Here is a 19,473-nt window from a genome sequence, read left to right on the forward strand (position 1 = left end):
GCTGCAGGTGGGATGAGTTTGCTCAGCACCAGTCTGGCAAAAGCCGCCCACACCCCATCGTCGATTGCGTTTGTCAGCATGAGGGAAAGAGTTGTTTGCTGTTCAGTCTTGGCTTGAAAAGGACCCTCTTCCTCCGGAGTGAGGAGGGCTGGGATCTGAGTACCCTGCCGGGTGGATGGGGCTTTGTGCAGGGGTGGTTTAAAGCTCACAAAAGCAGCAGATCGGAGCGGGATGAGGCACCTCTGCCTTTGTTTCATCCTTGTCAGTGCTGGTTTGGGAGGCCAGAGACAGCTTCCCATCCGAGTTTGGCCAAAGCACAAGCACCTAAGCATTGCGGGGCAGGCATGTCCCTCTGCATAACTCTGTTCTGATTTGCACACTAATAAAGTATTGGAAAAAAAGGAGGAAGAAGAAAGAGGGTAAGATAACATACCAAAATGAAGTAAGAAAAAAAGTATTTGTAACTATTTCAATTCAGAGAAATACTGACAAAGATGTTGGAGAATTAGACTTACAGGACTTACCCAGAAACACTGGAGGAGTTAAATGTATCTAACCTGGCCATGCAGCGCTAAAGTGGGCACATGACAGGCACAAGGATTTGAAGAGTCACAGAGAGAGCAGGACTATCAAAGGCAGTAGTAGTGCTACTTCATCTTTATTCCTGAACTACTTCTGCATCTTAAGATTGCAGTTAAGAAACTGCAAAGATTTTAGTTCCTGTTGTAATTGGGACAGATCCCAGTATGACAATTCCATGATCCTGGAGAGGGCTCACTCTATATTTCATGCACCATGAACAGAAGGGATGTGTTTAAGATCATTGCCATAAAGACAGATTAGCAGCCATATCTGCCTTAGCAGCATTTTGACAATGTACTTTTCCTTCTTTTAAGAGACTGCAGCACTTTTCTGCAAGTGTATAGACAAAACTGTATTTCAACAGAGTCATGAATCTTAAAAACATTTCTGCATCAATTAAACACCAGAATAAATAATGTCAAACATGTGTCCCATGTTCTCCCTTGGCTATGTTTGTTACCACCATTATACCATTCCATCAGGTTTTTTTGCTTCCTGGTATCCCCCTTGCCCCCAACCAGGATGACATTGCCCTTGTCAGAGCTCAGGTTACACATTTCAGCAGAAGTGGACATTGTTTAGTCTTCAGAGTCACATTATTGACTTGATTTGAAGTTCGTGCTTAACAAATGGTCTCTCTTATCCTTTAGTGTTTGTAGTGGACATCAGTTGAAATCAATATGTATCCCTGTGGGGAGAAGAACAGTCATTGACATGCTGTGAATTAAAAATGAAGGTGTTATTTTGTTTAGTTGATTTTTTTTTTGTTCATTTGTTTGGTTGGGTTTTTTTAAATTTCAAATCTATCTTGGTGTTTAAGGTCAGAAAAGCTACTGAGAACAGCTGAGCCTTGGAAGTCACAAGTTTATTATTACACTCTGTCCTTTGCAAAAATTTGCAAAAGGGCCCTATCTTTCCCTGGGTGCTATCCCTTTGCACCATGCTAGCGACAGGAGGGACATCTGAGCCTTGATGTTCAAAGTTCATTTGAGCCTTGAGGCAACTAGGCAACCATCACAAGGTGGGATTATTTTTAATCTAATCTGAGCTGCTTAAGAATTAGCCATTTAATCTAAACTTGTCCTTAAAGCTCCCTCCATTGTTGGTGCATACAGAGCAATGAACCTGCAGAGAGCAGCTCATCACAGTCATAAAATCATAGGATGGTTTGGGTTGGAAGGGACCTAAAAGATCATCTTGTTCCAACCCCTTTGCTGTGGGCAGGGACACCTTTCACTAGACCACGTTGCTAAAAGCCCCATCCAGTCTATCTATGAAAAGTGGGAAGAATTCTCTTTCTTCCTATAGACTGTAGCAAATAGATTGGGATTGGATGTGGAAGCTTCTAGAAGTAGCTCTAAAATAGGAATCCCATTCACATTGGTAGACCATAGCAATTCTCCTGTGTCCTCTCTCATTCCTAGTTACTGATAAGGAGTCTTCTTAGAGAAAGTAAGGTGAGGAATAGGCACCACGGAATCACTAAAATCCTTCATTCATAATTAGCCCATAAGACTGCTGGCAACGAGAGCCATTGAAAGCAGTCTCCAAGCAATTATATTTTGTAGGGAATGGCATAGCTGGCTGCTACCAGATATGGGATGAAAAGAAAAATTAAAGACAACCTTTGCATTTCCTTTCCTGAGTTGTGTTTTGTGCTTAACTACAAATAAAGATTTAAGACTGTCTCTGCTAAGCTGAAAATAACTTTGAGAAGTTGGTAAACAAGTGGAGAAATATAACAAGCTTACCCATTTTCTGGGCGTTGTCAGCAATGCCCTTGTACTGACTGATTGTCTAGCAACATTCTGTTTGCTCACATTAAGGGCTAGATTTGGAGAAAGGTAACCAGAAGGCAAAAAAATATTTTCTGAGAGCTCACTAACTAGTTTTGGCTAGCAGCCTCAGTCATTATCACCAATTATTAACAAAATCCAGTCATCCTAGGTGCACAGAATGGAATTCACTCTCATATTTCAACTATTCAACAGGGCTGTGTGGGTAGCAATAAGTCTAATTTGATGTGATTGGCCAAACTTGAATTAAACCTGTTTTTACACTGAATTGCAACTTGCAAGGCTGAACAAGTTGTGCATTTGATCATTCCATGGTTATATATTCAGTTCTAACTTTTCCTCTCAAAGAAAGACAAATTTGTTTCTAATAGGATTTTACCATTATTACAGATCTCATTTTAAACCCAGGGCTTTTTACTACTTAAGTAGCTTAAATGCAACAAATTTCTGGTACAAAAAGGTGAATAAATGCCTGGCCAAAAAAAGGGGGGGGGGAGGGGGAGAAAGGAAAAAAAAAGTGATAACCTTTCATAAAGGAAAATCTTTCATAAGTGCCAAAATCTCACCTGTGCAATTGTAATGTGAGGTCTCGTCAAGGTAACATTGGCCAGATTGGGAAGAGGGAATCCTTTTGAGAGTTTGGCTTAAAAAAAAAAAGAGTAATTTAGTCATGCATTTTTGCCCTGCAAAAGCACTGTATATCCAGAGACTTGGTCATTGACAACAACTACCTCTTAGTCTTTACAAGCAGCTCTGGGAGGTAGATAGGATGCTCATTTACCAATGGGGAAAAGGATTTACAGGTGCTTCTCTCTTGGCAGAGTGTTGCAGCCAAACCAAGGCATTTCATGTTCAACACATTACATACTCAGTGACTCGTCCCTAACGATCCCTGAGGGATCATTAATACAGCTCTAGCATCATTAGAACCTGTTTGTATCCATTAACTAAGGAAGGTGATGTTCACCCCAGTACAGAGGGCTGGCAGAAAGTTATGTCTCCCTCCAGGGCTTTAAATAAGATTTATGAGAGGCAAAACCTCTGTGCTGGTCTAATAAAGGGGAATACATTTCACACATGGTAGCCCCAGGCAGGTGTGCAGATGAGAGAGACATGCTTCTCCCTCATGCATCAGGGCCACCTAGACTGAGGTGAAGGCAGATGAATTATGAGTTCCCAAGTAATTTCTGCTCTTTTTGCAGAATAGTGGCCATGAGAGGGCGCACCTAGATCCCTGGAGATCAATCTCCCCCTTCCACCGCTTACTGGATGACGATCATTTTCCTCTCTAATGGGAACTGGAAACTTAAGAGGAAGTCAGTAGGAGTTCCTAGAATCATCCACTCTGCTGGAAGTTTTTAGCTGCTGCTTTGATATACATCCTTACCGTTAGCTGATGGAATTACTTCAGTCTGTAAAATGTAAGACAGGATGTTCTCCAGAAGCGAGATCTGCCACAGACAAGAAAACTGAATTAGCCATCACTTCCTGATGATGGTAGAACTGTCGTGCCCTAATCCTGGGTGGAGTTAGTAGACTCATGTTTAACTTTCATCTCTTTTGGCCTCAAAGAGTCATAAACTCAAGTGAACTTTGGATCTTAAGGCTTTGGAATGATGCAAAGGAAGTGAGATGCAAAATGCAAATGGATTTCAGCATGCTTAGCCAACGTTTTCGTTTAAAACAGTCTATTTCCTTTATTTGTGAAATAATTTATCACCAATAGCAAAGCAGGATCAGAACAATTTTAATCCTTTCTCCTCAGCTACTCGGAACTGATTGATTATACTGAGAATAAAACGACTCTCTGCGGAGGCAGGGTTTTCCCCTGCCAAGCTACAACTGCACTATTTCAGGCATCTGAGATAAGTATCTTGGCTCCCCCTCCCTATTGTAATCCCGAGCATCTGTGGTGAGCACCACTGCAGCACATGGAGTGCCTGTGCCTCAGCCATCCATGTGACCATTAGATGGCACACTGCTCTGCTGCCAAAGCTTAGATTACCGCTCTGTGTTTCACCGTGGTGATTCGAGAGATCTCTGCTTTCTGCAGTTTGGGGAACTACAGCATGTCTCATTTGCAGAGCACTAACTTGTCCCAAAGAATATACTTCTAAGTCCACAGCAGGGAGGTGGCTGCCAGAAGACAGGAAAAGAGCCATCTGAGAATGAAGCCAAATAATTTAGAAATACAGATAAAATGTAGCTGCTTACTCTTTAGCCTTCATATGACTGATATTCTTGGTTTACGTTTCCTATAAGCTTCAACTACCCACTCACCTCAAAAAAGCCAACATTGGAGTGGGCTAGGGAGAACTGGAGCCTGAGGGAAAGAAGTGAAACAAGATGAGTCACTAGGAGAGGATAAACACAGTTATTCTATTCATGTACAGTCATTGCTGTAGAGCTCCAGGCCTCAAAAGCATCTGTAAAGAGATTTTTGAAGCAATTTCACACAATGCATACTGTCAAATAAAGACATGCTCTTCTTAGGGCATTGCTGAGCATCTATGCAAAAATGTGCTAGAAGGGCTGTAGCCAGCAATGTGAGTGTGCTTCTCCCTCTGTGCTGTGTTTTGGAAATCCTACTGACAGTTGATTTAACCAAGGATTTGTAGGATGTCAGGTATTTTGCAAGGATTTTGGTACATTTGCATAATGCTTTGATGTGAGTCTTACCAGGGTGGGGAGAAAAAATGTGTTCATCATATGGTACTGCTGCTGCTGACTTTGTTGCTGAATGTCTCTGTTTCCAAATTGAAATATTTATTCTGTATGTTACTCTTGTATCCAACACAAGATTTCAGAGTTTCCACAGCATCGGCACCCCAGATCTCAAGGCCAGCTTCCAGCACACTCTAGATTTTTGTCTCTGAAAATTGCTGCAAAAACTGCTAACAGCACTATCCTCCTTAAACTCGTAATATCTCTCTGCCCTTACAAACTCCACATATTCTTAACCCTGTAACTGTCTTCCCGAGGGACTTTTATGAAATTGGGGTCCTAATTCCCAGCTGTGAGGTCCTGGTATACAGAGCTTCTCTCTATAAAGTCTGACATGCTAGATGTCTAAATGTCCAAGTCTCTGGTCTCCAGCTTTCTGACCCTTGGAAGTTGCAGGACTTTATTTGGTGAATCTCTGCTCTAAGAATATTGGCATAGGAGACCTGCAGGGGCCCAGTTTCTTTGCTGTGTCCTGGACTGCTCTGAAGTTCTTTAGTAGCACAGGTGGTCTAGAAAGCAGTGACATCTTGCCAGCTGGAAAATGGTGAGGGAAACTGAGATGACTTGTGGTCAACATAACTGCCCTGGACACTTCATTTATCTAGCTCAGAGGGGAGAGTAGATGTAAAAAGCAGAGAAGTCCAGTGAGACCACACCCCTGCAGCAATCCACAGCTGGTGAGCAGTCCCTTGGGACATGGCAGTTGTCACAGAGAAGCTTCCTGCCTCCTCTAAACAGTATAAATGCAGCTAGAATTAGAGAATCTAATGCAGATGAATTTACCAGGGAAACATACTCATCTGATCATGTGCCTAAATGACTAATGTTGGGATTGCTAACAGTGTTTTCCAAAGGCCTGGAAATTCTTTCCATCACAGGTTGAATTACCTGTTCAAACATAGTGAGCCCATCAATTTCTGATCAAATACATTCAGAGAAATGCTGCTGTTGGCTGCCTGCAGAATAAAGAAACCATGGGTTACCGGACATAAAAAACCCAGGACCCTTGCTGTGAATTAGTCACAAATACATAAATACCATCCATACCACTTAGGTGGGGAAGCTGTTTTAGGTAAATGCAAGGCTGCACCCAATAAATGTCTGTTTATCTGAATGGCACGACAAGAGCTGAAATGTGGGTAATGAGCTTTCCTTAATCAAAGACATGAACAAGTTGCCAAGAGGCATGACTCATACCCACAGAACTGTCATTCCAGAGAACAAAACCTTGGTTAATCAGAGAGTTTTGATTTTTGTCCATCTATAGGAAAATGTTCTCTGCCACAGAAGTTAAGCGAGGTCACACAGTCACCACCTGTGACTAAGGGGAATTTGCATGTTTAAGTACTAGAAATTTGGCAAGTTTTAGCAGAAGGAAGGAACAAACATATTTAACCCTGAGTTAAATGTCACCTTGTTCTTTGTACTTACTACGTTCATTGTGAACAGCGACTGGGTGGTTGAGTCTGGCAGAACAGCCAACACCTCCATGGAGCCCTGAATCTTTACTGTGAAGGAATCCTGCTCTAAGCTGATGACAGGTATTTCAGTAGCCATTAGCTTCAACATTACTGGATAGGGTGTAACTGAGTATTTGGCGACCTGTAAGATTGCAGGACAAAAAAAGAAAAAATACAGAAAAACACTTCTCGTAGAACAGAATACTGCATTGTCTCATTCTTGAAGCAATCATTTTGAAGTAGTTCCTTAAGATGAGATTAAGGATAGCTGCTAACACAAGGTTTGTTCAGGCAAGCAGGAAGTACAGGTTTTCTGCGGAGATAAATTAACAATCTTGGCCACATAGGAATGCAGTGCAAAGTTCCTTCCACTTGAGGAATACAAATTTTTCTATATCACTTTGAGAGAAATTAAATATTGATTTGTGAACAGAAGAGAGAAATGGACCACAAATGTGACATTTAAAGTCACACAATAAAAGAGCTAAGGAGTCATTCACTTTGAAATTCACCCATCTCCCGAGAGAGATTCCTCCTCTGGTTCCTCCTCTGGACTGTTCTCTTAGGATCCTCACTGCATTGCCTGGAGAGTGAATAGCCTCACCAAGTTCATTAATCAAAACAGAAGGAGTGGAATATTAACATCAATGCTCATGGCATTTTATGAAGACCATATGATGACTGCCCTTGGAGAATTTTATATTTCTGAGGAAGGAACTTAATAACATCTGAGAAGCAAACAAGAATGTGAAGTTCTTTGAACCATTAGTCTGATTTCATCCAACCTCAGCATTCTTAGCCTAGGGGTTCTTATGCTCATTTTTGGTTTCTCATTCTGTTTGAGAAGGCTGATTGAAGCCATGCATACTCATATTCTCTGTCATGTTATCTTCATCTCCTCCACCTAAAATAGATGGAAATCCTGTGCATCTGCCTTGTCTGTTCCATAGGATGTAATGTTTCCTCCTCATCTGTTAGCTGGATTTCCTGCACATGGTCTTTCTGCTAGTCAGTCACAGCAAAGCAGTGAAGCAAAGACAATTATGCAGGTTTGGACAGGAGGAAGGTGTTCTTTCTGAGCTGAGGCCCTTTCAGAATTCTCTCAAAGCAGGACTTATGACTGAAAGCTTTTCCCTGCATAGAGACAGTTTTAGGTGGGAACAGCTGTGGCTTGGGCACGGTGCCCAGAGTAAAGATGGATGTGCAAGGTTATGGGCCAAGATTATGTTTGGTAACAGTGCAAGTCATTCAACTCATCATGGGGGTGGGAAGTGACAAGGCCCATCTGCTCGTCTGTTATGAGGCATATATGTGCCAGCTTCTCTAGTGCAGGAGCCCTGCTGGCCCTAACAGCCTTTGGGATACACCAGTAATGAGGTGTCTTGACACTCACACTGGGTGGTTTACTAAGACTTTGTGGAAGTAATGATACTCACCTCAGGGATGATACTGCCAAATATCTCTGTGCTTATATTAAAATAGCTGCAGGTCTGGAAGAAAAAATAAAAGAGAGGAAACAAATAGTTTGACCTTCATGGTCAGCTTTTCTCTAAATGCATTATTACTCTCATTTCAATAAATCTTTAATTTTGTACCTCTCAGAAATATTCCTAAGAGACTCAGTATACTTTAAAGCTGATTCCCAATAATACGTGCCACAATAATTCCTGAGAAAGAAAATGCTTAATGTCATTACAATATGGGCTACAATTTATAGGTTTTGGGACTTACTAAACCTCCTGCAGTCAGGTAAGCCAAGTCAGGCAGCCTCCTTGCACAGCTACTGTACTTTGATATATGGTTTCCTTCCATGGCCCCTGTAATACTTTTATTCTACAAAGATCCCTCAAAAAATGGCCACTGAGGCTGCAAAATTCCCCAAAGTCAATCCCTTGTCCACGTCAGAGAAGTCTAGGCCTCAGGTCTATAAAAACCTTATTTTTTGTAACAAAGTTTTGTAGCTTGCTTAGCAGAACTTGGCACACCTGGCTGTGGCCTGAGACCTCTATATAAGGCATAAATAAAAGAGAATAACAGTACCTTTGTATTTATGATCTACTGTCTCAGGACTCTGCAGACCATTAACAGCTTTATCTGGCTGCACACTGACATCTGGCAGGTCACAGTTCTATCTGAGCCACTCTGACCCCACTCCTCTCTGTCCTACTCACCTCCTCTGCAATGGTCATGTTGAAGGCCCCTGCGGTGTAGTAAGCAAATGAGGAGGTCTGAAAAAAATACTCAGAGAAGGCCAGGAAGAGCATGGAGTCTCTTTGGTCTGTGACAGTGAAGGGAGCTACCACGTAGGGAGAGCCAGTATAGTTTCCAGCTGGGAAGACTGTGCCCTGAAAGTTATTGTCAGAGGTAAAAAAAAGGAGACAAAATATAACTTTAATATGACTGCAGACAATGATTGCTACTTTCCTGTACTTTGCCCAGGCTGTTCATTTGGTGTATAAATGAGTGCACAGGCTTTGTAGTACACCCTGAAGGCTTGGTGCTTTCAAGGTGGTGAAGGCAAGTTCCAGCATTGGGACACCTTCATAGATGACATCTGAGATCTGTGTTTTGAGATACTGAGCACCTCCTGAAGACAACCTCCCACCTCAGAACAAAACCCCTCTAAATTAAGGGTCCATATATTGCATGAAGAGCATGACTAGCAGTCCTCATTTTTGAGAAGCCTTACTCTCTCCTTTCCCCCCATCTACAGGAATTTGAATCTGAGAACTGCTGCTTAGAGCTATCCAATGGTCTCAATTACAAAATGGATTTCTAAAACCAGAGGTCTTTCTTGGTCAAAATCAGCACCATACTCTACCCAAAGCAAGTTGGTAACTTGTGCAGACAAAAGAAGACTTGAGAGAAAGGAAAGTTATGTCAGACAAAACTAAAATGCCTGTGTCGTCTTCTGTATTACCAATGATACTAGCCAAGACTTGCAGATCTAATGCTTCCAAATGCACACAGATTAAACAAAAAGGTAAAAACTGATTTGAAGTGATGAAGGCACTTAGAGGTTAAAGTTTTTTTTATCCCTTTTATTAGTTCCCTGTCTCTGTTTCATCTCAAATATATTCTGTATGTCTTTACTTTCTCATTCAGCTCTAAATTTCCAGTTGCCTTTTAAGGACTATCAAAATGCTTATGAAATGCTGAATCACAGCAAATGACCTCCCCATTCAATTCTCACTTGCTGGATTTACCAGTCACTTGCTTCATGTATTTCCCGTATGTAACTTATGTGGGAGAGTAGCTCTTGTAAACAGCCATGACATTACATCTTTAGTCTGCTCAAGTTCCTGCTTAAAATCTAGTTGCTGCATTACTTGGAAGAATTTGACAGCAGCTGCAGAGCTCGTGTGCCAACACCAGTGTCCACCATACAGATACCAATTTTTTGTTCCTTTGTGTTTCCACCTCTCTTATTTACCTGCTGACTTTTTTTAATACTTAATTTATAAGATCCTTGTAACGAGACTGTTTTTTCATTCTCCCTCTGTAGAGCACCTAGTGCAAGGCAGCTTAAACTAATTAAGGATCTTAGATACAGTGATGATGATGACTACCCTCAATCAATTCACCTTACATAGAATGACAATGAAGTAATTTTAAAATTAGGAACTAGTCAGATTTTAGTTTCAGTGCATAAGAAGACTTTTTCCTTAATTTGAAAGAAACTTCCAGGCCTTCAGACTCAGCAGCACTCCTTGGGCTCCCATATTTTTTCAAGGGTCTTCAATCTTCCCATTCAGGAAGCCAGAGGCTGAATTCTTGGTCCTATAGTCTTGTCTTGGTCCTATAGTCTTGCTTTTACTTTTCCCCTCTCATCTGACAGCAGACACATCGAGTTAGCGCAATGTGTAGAAATATTCCCCTGACTGACTGAACAAAGAAGTCCCAGACATTAATCAACAGCAAGAGAAAGATGATGTTGAATATTTTTTTGTTTCCTTTCCTTTTCTCTTTACTTCTAACTTACTTAGTCAACTTTTACTGCTCTCTATTTTCTATGACTAACTCAACAGCAATTAAAAAAAAGGATGTGGCTTTTAAATAATTCATTTTACAACAAGATTGTTACAAACTATTACAATAACAAATGCAATAATGCTTTGAAATGTCTGTCTTAGATACTGAGCCTCTGTGTTCAGAATAGCAATCATGGTCAGCTTAGAAAGTGGATCATACAGCAATCTTGGCAAACAGCATTACAGGCAATTACTTACCTTTAAGTCCAGGTCAATGAATGGTTGGAATACTGCTGGCAAGCTACTTAAGGAGTAGTCTACTTCAGCCAAATCATCAATTGGCATTACAACTGTAAGGGTGGTAGATAAGGCAAGATACAGAATATTACAAAAAACACAGAAAGAGTTTTATGTATACTTAAAACTAAGTCAGTTTCTGAAGGAGAATGACACCCCATTGCTCCAGAGAGTAGGGAAAAACACAACCAGGGACTTCCTAACCTGCATTGTGAACTAAGGCTTGATGTTTCTACTGGAACCTTCTGTAAAGCACTGTCTTTAGTTTGTCTATTGTTTTCTTACTATGGAAAAGTTTAGTCTAACAAAAAAGAGGAAATGGCCATCAGTGATTAAGGGCATGAGAAGGCGTTGGGATTTCTTGTCAAGCAGTTCTAAGAGCATCCAGAGTGTCTCCATCTTGCAATACTTTCCCAGAAAGCAGGGTGCCTGATCTGCTTAGGTACTCATGTTTTGCACATGGCATCTGATCAACACTTCCGGTGTCTTAAAGGCCTGCAAATCTAATCCAGAATAGTTCAAGTGAGAAGCTTTTTTGCCAAGAAGAATTTCCTTTTGCCTTTGGCAAGTCTGATATATAGGCAAGTAAAACTCAAATTTTCAGGCAGGCTAGGAGAGCAGGCTTCAGCTTTTAAATTCCTGTGTGTGCAGGAGGACTTGGAGCATGGGAGGGAAGGGAAAATTGCTGTAGTGTCAGTACACTGTGGCCTCTGAGTTGCATTTCTAACAACAGTAGTGCACACTGCTGCATTTGCAAGTCAAGAATAGCTACCAAGTCCTTGGCTCTTACAAATATACATTTCTGGCCCAAGTAGCCCTGCTTACTGTTTCTGTAAGCAAGGGAGCAGACAGAGCAGAGGGGCTGATATCACTTCTGGACGCATTGCTGCAGAATTTCACTGATCAGCAGAGAAGAAGCAGAAGGAAAAGGTATCACTACTGACTCACCATTCAGCGATCGGAGGTCTTCATCTATCAAATGGATCCCAGCTCTGATATTGGGACATGACTGTAATAAAAGCACACTCAAGTTATGGCCTGATTAGCATGGACATGTAAGCACCTCTTACCTGTGTGCTAGTAGATCTTTCTGCTACATGACACACATTGCAGCATTTATTTATCCAAACACCTAATCTGGCTTTTCTTCAGCTAACTGGATCCTCAAGGTTTCTGCTTGGTGCAATGTAAGCATATCCTATGTCAGAGCTGCAAAGAAGAGGGAAGTTGCCAGAAGCAGCCTGGTGGGGGTGACAAAACTACAGCCTTTAATAGCACAAGGAGACAAATCTCACATTGGTCTCACAGGAGACATCTCAGAATCATGGACTCACTTAGGTTGGAAAAGACCCTTAATATCATCGAGTCCAACCGTAAATCTCTGTCCTGGGACAGAATCACAGCCATCTCAAACTCTGTCTCCTCTCAGTGGCCCTAGTCAGGTTCTCATCAGGACTGCTCACTTCTTTAATACAATGAAGTTTCAATATGTCATACTATCAGTTGATGTACTATAATTTCTCTATGCATAACCCAGTATATGTTTTGTCTGCCAAGTACAAAAATTGCCCATATTCCATGATGCCTGTAGGTACACAGGCAGAGACTTATTCTGCATTGGAATGGGAAAATAACTACATTTTCTGGCCCTACTGCTGCCCTGGTTGAACTAGCTGTGGACTAGTCAGTATCTTGGCCATGAACTTTATCTGGAAGCATTTCCGGCTGGCAAAATGTTGTCTGTGCTGATCAGACCTGAATAGGTCTATTACAGGATTATTTTTCTAGCTCCACTTTACCAAGTTCACTCGTGAATGTCACACTCCTTACACCCCTCCCCTACACAATGTGAAAGGCTTACATTAGTGACCAAGCTCCTGTGAATAGGTTTCTTCAGATACTTGATAAAGAAGTTATGCAGGAAGCTAGAGGGAAGGAAGAAAGCAATTCATGTGTCAAGTACCATGGTCATTAACAGGAGATCAGCTATCTCTGTAGAACACTAATTTAATGTCCTCTGAGTGTGATATTCTAGTACACAAGAGAGCTTTCTGAAATGTAAAAACTATCAGAGAGCCACTATTTAAAAGGAGATAACTTCGGCATCTCAGGAATTAGCCAGGGTTAATTCATCTATATGAAAAAGCAATTCTTCATAGTACCACCATCATATATGTACAAACACAGAACAAATAAGTAGTGTCTGCACTAGGAACTGATACAATTAAAAACAAACAAACAAAACAAACCCAGGTGACAAAAGTAGTATTCAGACAGTGGGAGAAGTACAAGGAAACAATGAAATATTGTTGCATGTATCCAGAGGCTTAACAGACAGCAGTCTGGTTCTGTTCAATTTTGATAGCACTGTGACTGGGGGAGTGAAACACAGTACAAGCATGTAACTTCTACTTAAAGCTGAAGATTAGAGCAGAAGTTTGAAAGAAGTGGGTGCTGAAGAAGCACAAGGGATTGTTTGATTCTGTCTTTATCTTCTATCGTGCGCAAATACAAGGATAAATATCAATGTTGGCCATTTTAACACTGTATTAGGTCCCCAGTTCTCACCTGTGGTGTCTATAGATACCTAAAAGCAATTCTGGGTGCCCTGTTTCATGAAGTTGTCTCTATGCTATTCACTGACACTTATTTTCTCCCAGAGTTTATACAGATCTCTTCCACTTACCCGCTTTTTCCATTCAGCTTGATATCTATGTCACCAGAAGTTGTCCGGCAGCTGGTAAGGGATATTGACATAGGACTTGTATTATCCCGAGGAGTTGAAAAGATTGCAGTGACAAACACCTTTGAAATGTGCACTGTGCTTCTTCCACTATCTTTGCTGCATAAAGTAAAAATAAATAAAATACTGAAAAAAACCCCACCTCTTCATTATGGACTTGCCTGGCAGTCTGGACCAGTGGCTGTTCATGGTCACTGCCATTAACTTGCTCTGCTTTGCCTACCTTGGGCACTTGCCAGTGAGGGCACTGTCCCTCCTACTGTGCCATCACCCTCAGTACCCGGGTCCCCTCCCCTTTAAAGCAGCCAATCCTACTGTCCCTGTGAGCAGAAGTGCATATCAGTTCTGTAATTCACTCAGTTTAGCAATACAGGTAATGTGAGTTGTGGAGAAGGGAAGAGGGATTTATTTCCTCTGAAACAGCATGGGACTGGGAAGGTGTGGACATGGCTCTAAGGATATTGCCATTTGCTCATCCATTTTCCATCAGCTTTTGAACTATATATCCTGGAGGCATAACAGAAGGTTTCTAACAGTGTAACTGCACAGGGAGGTTTTACTATACTGGACTGTGACCCACCACACTACAGTTTTTTCTAAATGTGTCATTAGCTGGCAGGCTGGATAATGACAGCGTTCATCCAGAGTAGCAGACCTATATTATTCACAGCAGTGCTTCTCAGCCACAGGCTCTTTATCAGTGCTCCTGTCTGAGGGGGCTCTCTCCCACCAGCAGACCTGTTGAGAAGAATCAGTCTGTGCTTCTGGGTTACTGCTGCCAGTCGATAAAGAGTACCTTTGCCGTGAAGAGGTCACAAGAAAAACTAAACTTTGTATTTTTATCTTTATATGAAGGAAAAATCCCAGGACACATTTAGCTGTACGTACAACATCCAGGTCCTTATGTTCCAGTTCATGTCGATGGTTAGAGAAGCATTTCCTATCACCAGTTTTATCCCAGACCCAGGTAGGAGGGAGATGGAAGCACTGGGTAATTCAACAGCAGTGACATGTATTCTAGAGCGTGAGACAGATAAGGAAGAGATAAGAAAAAGAAAAGTTTTTATTTCATGAGTCAGAATGAACACACAATAAGATTCAAATTTCAGTCAAACATAAATTGCCCCTGGAGAGAATACTTACCCAGAGATGTTGTATTTGACATTACCAAGCCCAAATTTCTCATGGCCAGTCAAATCAGGGAAACGCTCCTTTTCCATATTCTGCTTCAGGATTTCCAGCCCAACCTCCTTGGCTACAGGAAAACAACGATCAGTTCAGTTGCCTTTGATACTGCCTGGGAGTTTATAGTTATGTGTTTCTGGCTCAGGAGATGGGATGGGCACAGAGTCAGGAGGAAGAAGATATCTCATGTGAGACCCAGTAGTGTTATTTCTGATCTCACTCCTAGTCATGGCAGGAGCTGAACTGATCTGAAGTTGGATGAACCTCAGTATGATGTCCAATGTTGTTAAGCAGCTTACAGACTCCTAAATTTTCCTTTATAGCCTGTGATCAGGTCATTTCCTCCCACTGCCCTCACTGTCCTATGTCTCTCATATCAGGATTCAGTGCAATACCACTAGCAGCTCCTGAAAACATCACACATACCATACTCCAAGCCCTTCTGGGTGATCCTCACTTTGAGTCCAGGGTTGGCATTGAATTGCCCACTGAGCAAACTTAAGAGAATGAGAGAACAGCAAATCTTCAGCATCTTCCTCATTTTTTACAGGACCTGTTAATAAATATTTATAATGATAGCAAAGTTCATGCTATGTCACTTGGTGGTTGTACTCCCTTCCCCTCCACCCTAGACAGCAGCTTTCCCTCTAGAGTGAAGAAAGTGGAAAGCTCAGCAACCATGGAAGAGAGGACCCATTCTGCACAGACTGTTATAAAAATACAGTTCATGGGGTAGAGGAGAAAAGTCAGCCTATTCCCTGCCACAGAGACTGGGGAAAGCACTTGGGATACATCCATCCAGACAAAGCCTGTCGAAAGCAATGTGACATTGAAATTTTAGGCTGTCATTTCCCCTCCCACCTCTAGCTAGTGAAATAAGTAGCCTATTTTTTCACAAAATATGTAATGCTCTCAGTGCCTCTTGGTGATTCAGCAGACATCACTGCATCTTAGCACTTTGGAAAACCTGATCAGCTCACTTAATTACAGGCACAGATACCCCCACTTTTGGAGCTACTTATTAAGATCTTAGTCACAATTTTGAGAAATGCCTTATGTTCCCTCCTGACAGTCAACAAAAGAAAATGGTTTGGTGCCAGCAGACAATGTTTTCATATTCCCTAGACCACATGTTAATAAATACGTTAAGTTTTATCCAGAAACTCTCTGTGCAAACTCCGTGGTCCAACAGATGTTTGGTTTTGCTTATTTGCTGTTTCATTACCAGAAGTAATAATACACCTCAAAACTCTAAAATATTTTCAGTTATGATAACAATTTAAGCAAACTGCAAAATTATAACATTGACTTAAATTTTTATAAGAGTTCAAGCAACCCCACAGAACACCTTTGCCTTTTAGTATGATAGTATTTCCTTTTTAATTTTAACTGACTTTTATTGAGAGATGAAAGAAACACACTTCATGTGTGGAATCCAAAGGTGAAAGAAACACAGTCCATGTATAGAACAAAAACAAAGTACTGGAAGGAAATGTGTATTTAACATAGGCATAGTTCTCAAATCATAAAATCTCAACATTTAACCAGATTTAGCTACATCTATCTCTGCCCAACAAAGCCCCTCCTCAACAAAGAGTAATCACAACACATTTATTTTCATACCTCTCCTCTGAAGACTGAAGAGAAGACTCTTACTGTACCAGACCACAGGACTGAGGACAATGCAGGGAGAATCATTTGCCACCACAACCCCGTCTTTTAAAGGAAAGAGTTAAGAGCTTTAAGACAGCCAATTGCTACCATCTTCAGCAGTATCACACAGGGAGTGGCCTCTGATAATCACATCCCAAACTATTTTGGGATAGTCCCAGGTTAAATCTATCAAATTTCATTTAGGGATAAGCAGGGGGCAATGTGAACTGTTGGATGGAGGTGCTCAGGCATTGGGGTGCTGAGTTTGGGATGGCATGCTGCCTTTGTGGCAGGCTGTTTCTGCACTGGCTTTTCAGATGGACCCGAGAGGAAACCCCAGTAAGAATTCCACTAATTCCAAAGGACAGGCACTCGAATTCCAGTAATTCCAAAGGACAGACACTCATAGCCAGGTCTGTATTTTGAAAGAAATAAATTAATGTGCAATCATTGTGAAGAACAGATGGAAAACAAGGCCCATCTGTCTGAAATTGCTCAGGATACAGAAAACCACAAACCATATAAGATTTATGTTATAGCATATGTATATACACACAGACACTATAGTGTGTATTTATGGTGCAAATATATAGTATCAAGTCCTTGTAGTCAATATTTTCTATTTCTTGTCCTTACTTATCCAGTTAACTGGTACTTCAGCTAACCAGCACTCCTTGGCTTGTCAAGGAGGTGATTTAATCAATTAGCTTGCATGTACCAAGCAAATTCCCTGTGGCATGGAGCACTTTACTGGACAATCTGAGTCACTTCATTGTGCAATCCATGAATAGAAAAGGTAGAGGCACTTGTCAGTCAGTCAACAGATACTCACATTTACACAGATTTAACATTCATTGCAGGGAGTCACATGCATAATAATTTCATTATTTATATCTCTGGCAACTGATGTTGAATATCATTCATACCATCAGTTACATAAACCTCTATAAGTTCTTTTGGCACAAGTTCTGCAGTTCCTATAAAGCAAGGGAAAGTTCCATCATTTTCATCCACAGATCTCTAAGATGTACAAACAACTGAATTGTCTGAAAACTATGTCAGCTTATCCTCATCATATCCTTCTAACATGTTATGATTCTTCTAATAGAGTACCACCCAGTTTAGATAAGACTTTTAGCAAAAGTTAACAAAAACACAGTAAGGCTTCCAGAACAGTTCCATCATTTCTTTCTACAAGTATAGGAATAAAAGGCAACTGTCTACTTACAGGCACATTCAGATAGCACATTCAAATACACTATAAATAGCTTCTACATCCAAGCTTTTCACCCTTCAAGGTGTTACAAAGAGCCTCTAAGAGGAGTGTTTTATTTCAGATTTCTCTGAATTTTCTTTGATGTGTATGATAAAGGGGATATAGGTTTCAACCCTTTTTACCCAATACACAAGAAACCAAATGAAGTTATCAGTATGGCAATACTACAAACTTGTTGTATATCTCTGCAGAACACTGGTTTTGCATGCTTCCTGCCCCTGCCTCTGGCTCAGTGCTCTAGTGGTCCCTTTTCCCTGCTCCCCAATTCTCCCTTTTCTCCATGCTCTCTCTTCTGCAGCAAATTGATGAATATGAATAATTTCCATGGTTCTATCAATCAGGAGACACCACCAGATCAAAAATGGTATAATGACCTGTAGGTAAGTATAGGATGACTCAGGGGGAACTGCTGGTTTATGTGACATCCTCTTTAGTCCTCAGAGAAATTACTACATCACTTTGTGAACAGCCAGAGGACTAGAGCTTAAGAGACAGTGTTGTGCTAAGCCATGACTCTAGCCTGAAAAGGTCCATTGAGCCATGGTACTTGGTCAGTCCTGAAGCGTGTGTCCCTTTGGAAGAGAAAATAGATAAAATAGATAGTCACCAGAGCTTCAGTTTTCTTTTTCCCCTGTATCTCATGAATTGTCCTCCAAATAGGCAGAACAAATTTCCTGATATCAGTGAAGGACACCAAACTAATTAAAAATCTTCATTTCTTTTGAGTCTACTACAGAATACAATGAATCAGATGCTGTGATTTACTACTTTCAGGATGCTTTTTTATATTAAAAAACTGTATCAGCCAGCTAGATAAATAAACTGATTCAGCTAAAACTATGGAAGCCACATTTCTGTCCCAAGCTGGAACTGAACTTTCTATGGTGAGACATTTGCAGACTAGTTTTTCTTTTCACACACTTAATATCTCCTGGTTGAGTGTCTCTGATGACACTGACATAAGACAAAATAAAGCTACCATCTCCATTTTATAAATATTAGAAGTATGGAATTATTTGGAGATTGATACCCTCAAAGAGGTACAGCGACTCACAAACAAGGAGCAACTGCTGGATGATATAGAAGCCAAGGACAGCCTTGGCTGCGGTGAGCATGAAACTGTGGATTTTCAGATCCTGAGAGGAGCAGCAAGACAAAGAACAGAATTACAACCATAGACTTCAGATGAGAAGATTACAGGGACCTGCTTGGCAGGATCTGTGGGAAATTGCCCTGGAGAGCAGAGGCCCAGAAGAGCTGGCTAATCTTCAAGGGCAGCTGCCTCAGAGCACACGAATAGTCCATTACAATGTTCAGACAGTTGAGCAATTGTGGCAGAAAGCCATGATGGATGAACTTGGAGCTCCTGAGTGAGCTCAAACACAAAAAGGAAGCATACAGAAGATGGAAATCGAGACCAGATACTTGGAAGGAACACAAAGATCATGTTTGCACATAGAGGAATAAAGTCAGGAAAGCCAAAGTGCAACAGGAAAGGTTTCCCTAAGTACATTTATAGCAGAAGAAGATGGGGTTATTGCTCAGTAAGATGGGGGACTAATGACAAAGGAAAAGGCTGCTTTTACTAGCAAGGCTTGGCCTCTGGACTGCACCAGCAGGTGCAGGTTCTCAAGGAGGCTTGAGAACATGAACTACAAGGAGAGTCTGAGAGATTAGGCCTGTTCAGCTTGGAGAAGAGAGGGCTTGAAAGGCTATTTTGTTGCCTGCAATGTTTTGATCAGAGACTACAGAGAAAATGGAATCAGTCTCATCTTGGAAGTGTATG

The 19,473-nt window shown here is 41.2% G+C and overlaps 1 protein-coding gene across 4 annotated transcripts; it reads right to left on the reverse strand.

The window, feature by feature from the left end:
• Positions 1-455: 455 nt before the first annotated feature.
• LOC135414303 (BPI fold-containing family C protein-like) lies at positions 456-19,471 on the reverse strand. Of its 4 annotated transcripts, XM_064654922.1 has the most exons (16): positions 16,382-19,471; positions 15,185-15,311; positions 14,717-14,828; positions 14,462-14,590; positions 13,517-13,672; positions 12,692-12,755; positions 11,779-11,839; positions 10,792-10,883; positions 8,734-8,907; positions 7,999-8,052; positions 6,530-6,704; positions 5,991-6,054; positions 4,659-4,701; positions 3,766-3,829; positions 2,945-3,021; positions 456-1,270 (listed from the first exon to the last, which is right to left on the reverse strand). In XM_064654922.1, exons 2-16 carry the CDS (start codon positions 15,297-15,299, stop codon positions 1,229-1,231), a joined length of 1,422 nt encoding a protein of 473 aa, XP_064510992.1. In that variant the 5' UTR covers positions 15,300-15,311; positions 16,382-19,471; the 3' UTR covers positions 456-1,228. The 4 variants fall into 4 exon arrangements, 2 of the variants coding, with proteins under 2 accessions (XP_064510992.1, XP_064510991.1); XM_064654921.1 differs by having other exon boundaries at positions 5,991-6,058; positions 6,534-6,704; positions 15,185-19,471; XR_010430652.1 differs by lacking the exon at positions 456-1,270 and adding an exon at positions 4,384-4,514 and having other exon boundaries at positions 2,989-3,021; positions 5,991-6,058; positions 6,534-6,704; positions 15,185-19,471.
• Positions 19,472-19,473: the final 2 nt, after the last annotated feature.

This window comes from Pseudopipra pipra, chromosome 5 (genome assembly GCF_036250125.1).
Source record: "Pseudopipra pipra isolate bDixPip1 chromosome 5, bDixPip1.hap1, whole genome shotgun sequence".
NCBI lineage: Eukaryota > Metazoa > Chordata > Aves > Passeriformes > Pipridae > Pseudopipra > Pseudopipra pipra.